Source organism: Stigmatopora nigra, chromosome 1, assembly GCF_051989575.1.
Source record: "Stigmatopora nigra isolate UIUO_SnigA chromosome 1, RoL_Snig_1.1, whole genome shotgun sequence".
Taxonomy (NCBI): Eukaryota; Metazoa; Chordata; class Actinopteri; order Syngnathiformes; family Syngnathidae; genus Stigmatopora; species Stigmatopora nigra.
In genome coordinates this window covers 7,199,868-7,209,875 of record NC_135508.1, presented here as the reverse complement: position 1 = coordinate 7,209,875, position 10,008 = coordinate 7,199,868, and the positions used below count along the sequence as shown (strand labels likewise).

The 10,008-nt window shown below is 38.4% G+C and overlaps 1 protein-coding gene across 6 annotated transcripts in view; it reads left to right on the top strand.

Annotated features, from left to right (window-relative positions):
- Positions 1-1,661: 1,661 nt before the first annotated feature.
- The window catches only part of LOC144180878 (diacylglycerol kinase zeta-like), a 48,073-nt gene continuing 39,726 nt past the window's right edge, over positions 1,662-10,008 (top strand). For 2 of the 6 annotated variants that reach the window (XM_077722427.1, XM_077714675.1), the window contains exon 1: positions 9,822-9,969. Coding sequence is in view for 2 of the 6 variants with exons in the window: in XM_077709026.1 (XP_077565152.1) it covers positions 8,049-8,284 (236 nt within the window). In the remaining 4 variants the exon portion in view is untranslated. Of the gene's footprint in view, positions 2,064-3,074; positions 3,170-7,269; positions 8,285-9,821; positions 9,970-10,008 lie in introns of those variants that run through there. The other 4 variants (XM_077710849.1, XM_077709026.1, XM_077730066.1 and 1 more) reach the window with 4 other exon arrangements.

The following is a 10,008-nucleotide window of genomic DNA, read 5'->3' as shown; positions in this document are numbered from 1 at the left end:
GGCCAAGAGCAACTGAACCAGTCAGCCGCATCTGTTGTGGGGTACGCTGGTAGAGGTTGTTGGAAGTTCGGGGTCGGCGGTGCTGCCGACCGGACACAGACCTTGATTAGACTGGCTCCAGATCACCAGAGTCAGCACTCTGGCTTTTTAATCAATGGGACAGACAATAACTGTGTGTTCAAACAATCTGTTTTGGCCCACACTCTTTTTGGTTCTGCCTGTATGAACGTGCTCTTATTTTTCAGAGTTTGGTGGAAAGAAAAGACAGAATACAGTCATAATAATGATAATAGTAATGCATTTGCTTAATATAAGGCTTTTCAGGATAGTCAAGGATACGTGTCATTGCAATAATCATAGACTTCACACTAAATGGTGATAAATTACTACTCTTATGCTGCTCTGACAGATTGACAGAAGCAAGGCAGCTAATTTGTGCCATCCTTGTCCCTGACCACCACCAGACACTTCTTCTTTTGCTACTTTCATGCAGGCAAGGGGGGTGCAGTGTCATGCCCTACCTAGGCCGCAACAACAATGTGCATCAGTGCGAACCAGATTGAAACCCTAATCCTTCCATTAATTGGGGATCCGCTCAAAAACCTGTCTTCTAGTCACATTTTCGTTCTGCATGTTGTCATGAGAGTTGCAGGGTCCACATCCCAAAAAACATGGCTGGTAGACTGACTGAACAAATTCTCCATAAATAAAATGTGTTTGACTTTTTTGGGTAAACCACATATAGTTTGTATGTGTTGCTTTGAGAATAAACTCTTCCTATGAGCAAATTTCAGTTTAGCATCACAAAGACTTGTAGCTGGTCTAAAATTGTATTTTTTAAAATTATTTTTTGGCTTGGCAGGGGAGACAGCAGATTAACAGGCTAGGAAAATATTTTTTGCAGTAATCTGCAGATATTAATCAGCATTTAGTGAGTGTAGTGTACTTCATTCAATGTTTTTGTAGCATCTATAGTTTGGCAATAGGCAATGTATATTTAATACATAATAATTAAAAAAAAAAAATATCTATCCTGAATAATTCACAACTGTATATTTTAAATCATACGATCCTGAGCCCTTTTATTTTCTTGATTTTGATTTAAAATACTTTTTATTTAGTCTCTACATGGCATGCAAATATTAACATTCCAATGATATCTTGCTTGGTATATTTTATATTACCACAACATCATCTATATAAACTGTTATCATTACACTATACCCTATCACATTACCATATTAGGCCAAAAATCATCTAATTTCCACTGTCTGCTGTCTTGTCTCAAGAACATGAGCGCCCTCTAGTGTCTACATTGCACACATGCATGAATTTACATACAAGCGCCATACAAGGCGCATTGTTTTGCTTCTTACTGAATCTAATGATGCCAATGGCAGCCAATGAGTTAATATTGACCCAAATGTTAGAGAGGGAGGGAGAGAGAGAGAGAGAGAGAGAGAGAGAGAGAGAGAGAGAGAGAGAGAGAGAGAGAGAGAGAGAGAGAGAGAGAGAGAGAGAGAGAGAGAGAGAGAGAGAGAGAGAGAGAGAGAGAGAGAGAGAGAGAGAGAGAGAGAGAGAGAGAGAGAGAGAGAGAGAGAGAGAGAGAAAGATGAGTAGAAAAGCGACACCATTTCCTGCAACATTACGCTTGACGTCACAGTAGAGACCTCTTCTATTCTAGAAATAGATACTATGTAAACATCAGTGTGTTTCATTTGAGCGTGTCCTTATCTTACACTTCAGTCATGTGACTATCGCATGCGCAGGATCAAAAGAAGCATTTTTTTTTAATTATTTGATTTTTAATGAGTAAGCAACGAGTTTTCAAACCAAAGCAACCACAACAAAAATAAGTGAGAAAAAGAAGAACAGGAAGCTGTTGTGGTGAAAAAGCGTCACAACAAAGGAGTCAACAAACGGGAGCTTGACACTCAGAAATGTTGACGTCCGGAACACAGATGAGGGAATCGTCGGGGTCCGCGGTGGAGCGACCCGACCTGACCGTAGGCGAATCCGTAGATGAGGACGTATTCGACGAGGTGGAATCTGGGAGATGCCGCGTGAGTCAAGTCTGAGCGTGTGTGTGTGGGTGTGCGTGGGTGTGTGTACGCACGTGTGTGTTTCTCTATATTTTTGCTCATGTATCTGTTTTTTTTGTTCACTTGGCTTTTGAGTGTTGTCAAATGACAATAATGTGAGGTTTAGCTGATGATTAATACCAAAAACTATATATTTTTCAGAGTTATCTGTTTGCTAACACGTTTATTGATCATTCATTCAAACCTACTGTCAGATTTTAGTTTTTTTTCAGTATTTCCATAAGTATGACCAAATTGTCCCACCATTATAACATAATATTCTGCTCATTAAATGAATATGTAATGCATGTTCAAAAAGGGCTTCTGCTCAAAAAGCTACACAACAAACAATTTTAATAAGCTATTAAATGCCATGTTACAATAACTTTTTGATTTTTTTCTGCACTTCTTCCCTGCAGTGAATTTCCTGAATACGGGATGAAAAGAAGTTATTTAATCTGTACAGAATTTGGTTCACTTTTTGCAGATTCATCATATTCCAGATAATTTAAATTATGCATATCTCTGAAATATAGAAGGTATATGCATCTATACTTGGAGCCCAATTTGTGTTAACATGTGCCAAATTTAATAAGCATAGCAATTCAATGTGGTTTCATCTGTTATTACTTACAAATTTAACACAATCAGTTCATTTCACTTAAAGCAAATAAATAAAATGACTGTTTTTCCCCCACAATTTTGTTGCTAAAAAATTACAGACATTTTATTCCAAACAATTCTTACAAACCAAACAGCATATATAAAAAGATGTTGCCATTGATGGCTTTTTATTTTGGATTGACTTTGATTCCACTATGTTTAAACACCTGCTGGACCATAGAGTTATGATTTCAGCTTGTACAAATACACATAAAAATCTGCTCTCTTTTATAGTGCAGATCAGCGAATGAATACATTTGTGCAAATTTACCTTGTGAAGTTCCTTAAACAACACAAACACTCATTAAAAATTCACTTCATATCTTTTAGATGGCCAAAGAGGTGGAGAAAGAGTGTATGCGCTCAGCCTCTCAGATGGAAGCCGAATTTGTGCAGCTCAATTTCAGGAAGCAGGTATCTTACAGGTAAGGAAGTGCTTCAAAGTATATAAGAGAAAGTGGAATGTACCCATCTACTAACCGGTTTAACCTGAAAGTGATCACTATATCCCACTCTGTTGTTACTGTCAACTTTTGCTAAAATAGTTTCTTTACACAACACTATTAATAGGTACATAATCTGTACCCACTTCACAGGGCTGATCTCCTTTGTCAAATTTTCATTATTTGCTAATATATACCTGCTATATTTTTTCCTCATTGTTTCTATATCATGTATAAAGTTTGAGATGAGAAGGCTATACTTTATAGGGCACAGTAACGTATTCGGTTGTCATTAATGACAGGTTAGGATTTATTTTAACCCCTAAAACAGTGGCAGGTTACATTATTGCAGTACAATGAACAGGTTTAGGTAGAAACACACACACACACACGCATAGAGAGTATAGGAGAGCATCTCCAAATCAATCAGATAGATTAATATTATGTAAAATGTGGGGCATGTCCTCCATGAGGTGTTTAGAAATGAATCACGCCCTCCACTATTCCCCATAACTATAGAGTTTGGTTTCATCCTCATGAAAGAATAATCAGTAATGGAGGGTATGTGCGAAAGTGTGTGTGTGTGTTTGTGTGTGTGTGTGTGCGTGTGTGTGTGTGTTTGTGTGTGTGTGTGTTTGTGTGTGTGTGTGTGTGTGTGTGTGTGTCTGTGGGGGGGAATGGCTGCCCAGCTGGCAGCTGTTAATACTGACACGACTGGGTTATGTAAGTGTCAGTGTTTTGGGCCATGTGCAGTATAATCTCTCTCTGGTGAGGTTTTATTCGTAACATATCCATCATGAAATTAGACATCTCCAAATCAGTCTCAGATAAGACTTTTATGATGTTGTTTTTTAAATGTTGTTGTGAGTTTTCAGTTTGGATTTTGAAATTTTGCTCTGCTGAGGTAGTATAATAATATAATACACTTTCACCTTGATTGTGTTTTTGGATGGATGTGGAATTTATGATTATATTTAGCTTTTTTTTTTGCTCATATTTTGAAACCCTACCCGGGAGGTGATAAACTAGGGGTGTCAGACTCGGGTTAGTTTGCGGGGCGCTTTAACGTCAACTTGATTTCACGTGGGCCGGACCATTTTAGATATAATATTTCGATTTTTTTTTAATAAATAGATTAAAAGAACTGCATTAAAATCCCTGGATATTCAGTTTTTTATAGATCTAAAACAATGTTTATTTTAGCTTTTTGTAAATATATTTTTAGATTATTCAAAATCATTTTTGAACAAAAAACCGAAAAAATATTAAAAAATGACTATTATTGATTTAAAAGGGGGAAAATCTAGAAATTTAATATACATCTATACTCTTCGTTTTAATTTGATCCAAAAACAGAAAGTCGGCATTCGTCATTTACTTTCCCGGGCCACAAAAAATGATGCAGCGGGCCAGATTTGGCCCCTGGGCCGCCACATAGACACCCTTGGTATAAACTATACCTCCCCCATTTTGCTTTCACTGAATCTAGGTAGGCTTTAGTTTTATTTTTAGCCTGTTTTTCTTTTTTTTTTTTGGTAATCTTTACGTGTCAAGCCATGTGTCAGGGACCGAAGCGCCTGCAATATGTTGTTTTATTAGGGATAATAAATGTCGACAAGAAAGAGACATTAACTCCTGCTTTCCTGGATTTAATGTATTTATTCGCTATAATTAGATTTAGACTTTGATGGATGTGTAGTTTCAAATGAAACAGACAAGATGAACATCAGACAGAAAGGCAGATTGAGCACGTCTGCCTCAAAATTTGGAGATCTGGCTTGTGAATTTCTGCTCTCATCTTTAATCCGATAGCTCGGATGTTTTCTCCGTGAGTTCACTTGAGGTGCACATCACAGAATTATGAATGTGTATTGTGTGTACTAGTGATTCTCGAATTCTGCACATTTGTATTTCTTCCTTGACTCATTTACTGTCCCTTTCTGACATAGTTGCCAAATCAGTTTTAAACCAGGAGGGCTGACAGTAATAGTAAGAGAAGAGCTAGCCCAGACATGGGCAAACTATGGTCCGCGGGCCACATCCGGCTCGCTGGGCCTTTTAATCCGGCCCGTCAACGTTGTCCAAATAATGTTTTTTTCCCCCGAAGATGGCGCCGTCACGCGGAAGCCAGTAGCAGAAGATCTGTACACTCTTATTTGTTTTTATGTTTTACAGCCCCTCTCTTTTTTTAAATTACATTTTAATATTTCTTAATACATTCCTTTTTACTTTACTTTGTACTTTATACTTTTTACTTTAATGAGGAGTGATGAGTATGTTACTACTTTAGTCCTTTTTTTCAGTTCATGTTTTATATGTACTGTTAACGGATGCACTTTTTTATATATATCGTATCTTTTGGTGACCCATCCCATCTGTCAAATTTTTAAAGTCAATGTGGCCCCCGGGCCAAAAAGTTTGCCCACCCCTGAGCTAGCCTATACTCTATGTGCCTTGTGATTAGCCAGTGCCTTTTCCAATGCCTCTTGTGCAAGGTTAGCTGGGCTAGAGGGCCAATTTAATCGTGGCCTGAATGCACAAAGTGGTACAGATATTAATGAAAGATGAACAGCATTCATTCGTTTTCTGAACCAGCCAATAGTAGGCCCCTCAGGAGATAGATAACCGTTCATTTTTGGGATGTGGGAGGAAACCGTAGTACCCGGAGAAAATCCATGCTTTTTTTCAAAATTGCTGCAACTGATTACAGGTTACGGCCTCAACATTTTTTTGTATATTTATTTATACAAACTTTTTGATCATTTAATTTTAAAGAGCTACTGTTCAAGCTTAGAGGCCTTGTATCGCACCCCCAGGCAAGATCAAACTTGTGATTAATATTGACAAGCTTTGATATGACAAGCAGCTGAGGGAGTGGGAGGGTTAGGAACAATGCACCCCTCGCCTCGAGCCAGAAAGTTGTATAACATAGCACCATGGCATGTACCAGATGGATGGAGGACAACAAAACCAGAAAAAAATGGATCAACTCAGTTCTGTCCCTTCCTTCTTCCGCCCTGTGACTACTTCATCTTCAATGAGGTTTATTTCTTTAATTCATCTTAAAAAATTCTGGAATAATAGAGATTAAATCTATACAAGATCTCAAAAAACAATAAAATACAATATATTCCTGCCTACTGTTATACTGCAGGATGCAGGGCAATTTTTGGCGATTTTGTAACTTGGATCTTGAGTTTGTATATTGGAATAGAATGAGGCAGTAACATTTAGCCCATCGACATTTGTGATGTCAAAATAGACGGGTTAGCTAGCAGGTAGTAAAATAATGCAAAATTCACAGTTGCAGTCCTTTGTTGGGGAGAAAATAGGTCAGCGGTGGGCGTTGAAATAATCACTTTGAAAATTGTGTCATGCTTCTTAGTGGCATTTTATTTGTCATTGTGGGGATGGATCAAAGTGAGCAGGTGTTGGTGTGTGAATATATGCATAGTTGTGTAATTTTGGGGCAGATTTGTAGAATAACTTAGTAGCTCATGCTCTTCAGAATTATTTATCATTTCCTGAATGTTTGACACACTTTAGGCACTGGGTAAATTACAGATTGTGCGTAACTACTTCACATTGACATAGTCACCCATCCAAAAACATAATTTGAATCAATGAGTGAAAAGAAAAACAAACAAACACACTTTAATCACAGGCTACCTTCCAAGAATCTATGGCACTGACAAAAAATAAGTGAAGTTCCTTTTGTAGCCAATAAATAGGCATGGAGAATTTAACCTCTACCATGCATTTTGGGGAGGAAACTGGAAAAAAGCCTCAATCAGCCAGGGAGAATATGCACACTCCACAGAGGTGAACTGACTGGGATTTAAACCCAGGACCCCAGAGTTGTGAGGCCAATGTGCTAACCACTTGGCTGGCTGGCCAAAACATATCAATGATAAAATAATAATAACACTGCCTTGATCTATTATGGGTTGAATGGCATATTTTTTCTTCATCTCTATGGTATTCCGTGTTTAAAAAAAAAAAAAAAACAGAACAAACCTTTATTGAGTTTTGGAGTTTTTATTCAGGCGTTCAAAGGGGCACTGCAAGCTGCGAGGACCTGATCAGGGGTTTGTTGTCATTAGCTACTTCCGGGTTTTGAGCCGGGCGGTGATGAGAGAATCGGGATGGGTGTGTAAACGTGAACATTTCTAAGTATAGAACATAGTTTGTGGGTGTGTGCGCGCGTCAATTATATCGTAACTAATCGTGCGTGTTAACGTTTACTTACATGGAGTATACTGATCAAATTATGCAAAAATGGGAAGAAAGAAGGATTTTGATGAGAAGTTTAAACTTCTATAAGAGAAGATTTTGATCAAAAGTGTGGAGGACTGAATTGTCAAATATGAAGTGACACGAGAGCGAGTTAATGTTAAAAAAACTACTGAGTTGGAGAGGAATGCAAACCAGGATTAGGTCAACACTAATCTCTACATACACACACCTTGTGTGCCTTGTTTAAAGACCTTTGCTTTGTGGATTATTGACCTTGCTTTTGAAGTGTAGCCATATTTGAAGTCCTTTTGACTCCTTTGAATCGCATTAATATAGCGCTATGTCTCCTCACGCTGACTTTTGGTGAGTTATTTTTGTTTAGGCTTTGCTATGATACGATTTAATAGTTTGGCGGCCATCTGTCAAATATTGTTATTGTATTTTTGTTTACACTGGAGATTGTTGTTTTACTATTTGGGCTTAGTGTGCTTGAAGAAGAACATTTTGCGAGCTTTCATGGCTTCTCCTGTCAAAATGATGCAGGCCTGCGTAAACATTTAAGCACGTGACTTCCGAAAATTGTCCGTCCTGGATATCCACATCGATTAGGTTGTTAAGTGCAGACATGAATGTCCGCGATTGTTCTCGCAAGGAAATAGCAGATGACGGGGAGGAATTATTCATTGGAAAAGATGATAAAGATGGCGGATTTAGTTCTAGTTCCTCGACTTCTTCACTTCACTCCTGTTCCCCGGTACGGCCAACCATTTCCAGCCTTCGTGCAAACTGTATGGAGGAAGAGAAGGAGATGCTTTTCGGCTGCTCCAAATCCTTCACTGGACTAAAACTCTTCACAAGAAGGTGAGTCTGACGGGTGTGTAATGACGCAAATGGACGCTAGGGGGCGACACTGGTTCATGGTTCATCTCAGTTGTGTTATCAGTTACCTAGACATTTATTTACTGGCAGGGAATTAACAAATTGATTGTAGCTCAGGGGCCAGAGTCCCCTTTAACCCCTTATAGAGCACTCATTTAATAGTCAATAAACACTTCTTTATTTATTTATTGATTTTTTTTACATTTCAATTTATTATACTTATACTATTATATTGTTTAAAATTGTTCACCACCTTTTTGGAAAAAGGAAACAATGGTAAATATTATCTCATGTATTTATATTTGTTTGTTTTAAATTAGGTCTAATAAAACCTATTCTAGGTGATAAAAAGGATTTCATTTTGTTAAAGTAACTAATAATTAAATAACAAATCCTTATTACTGTTCCAAATGTCTTATTCCTAGCCAGGTGGTTGAGTGGTTAGTCTGTTGGCCTCACAGATCTGGGGTCCTGGGCAATGGTCCCTCTAAGATGCGCGCCTGCGCCATTGCACACTACTCTCGTCTTCTTTGCGCAGCAGCAATCATATGGCGCGCAGTAAATAAAACCCAACCTTTTTTTATACCCCTTTCCCCATGATGGTGCCGTTTACGCGGCAGCCAGTGGCGGTAGCTCTGTCCACTCTTATATTTTTCGTGTTTTACAGCATGTTTGTCATGAAAAATTAGAGGGAACATTGACATGCACCTGCTTATGCCAGGTGTGATACTGGTGTGCCCAAAGCCAGCAATGATGATGTCGCTCACACTGTTACTTAGTGCGCTCAGGGAGGTTGTCTTTCTGCCCAGACCAACGAAAAATTAGAGGGAACATTGGTCCTGGGTGTGAATCCAGGTCACTCCACCTGTGTGTTCTCCCTAGGCCTGTGTGGATATTCTCCTGGTACTAGTTTCCTCCCACATTCCGAAAACAGGCTGGTTGCACTCCAAATTACCCTGAGGTATGAGTGTGACAAAAAATTGTCCTATGTAAGGAAAAACAATAAAAACTAGCATTATTGTATTGAGTTTTATTAATAAAACAGCACTCATCTGTTTAGATGAATGTCGCCAAAAAGAAAATGCTGTCTTAATAATACAATTAAATAAAAGAGTGTAAGAGTTTACCATGATAAATAAGTCGGCATTGTTCAATTCCTTTTGTTGTATGCAACTACATACAAAATATAATTGTTATGAGTCACGCCTATAAATGGAAATTCCAGTCAGGTGTTCTCTCTGCTTCTAATTCCATATTTGATTCTTCGGTGAAAGAAAAAAATCCTTTTACTATGGCCCATTACACTGCTGTTGCCTTTTTTAAAGCTGATTCTGTGGCCTGTGTGTTTGTTTGAGGAAAATGTTCTTGCACTTGCCATGTCAAGGAAGTGCATGCTGGTTTATTTTTATCCCTAGTTGAGGCTCAAATGCTGTCTGTTTTGCCACACCTTCCTTCATTTGCTCGTTCTCGCTCTCTCTCTCTCTCTCTCTCTCTCTCTCTCTCTCTCTCTCTCTGTTCCTCTCTCACTCTATAACTTCCTCTCTTGCTCAGTTTTCTCACTCACCCTCACTATCTTTCTCCGTAAGCCTCTGGTTTCCATCCTCTGTGACTTAATGAGAACAGTAGTAGAGGAAGCATGGCGGGACAGTTTACTTCGAACTTGAAAGGTTTGGTTATTTTATTTTGTTTTACTTATGTCATAAATC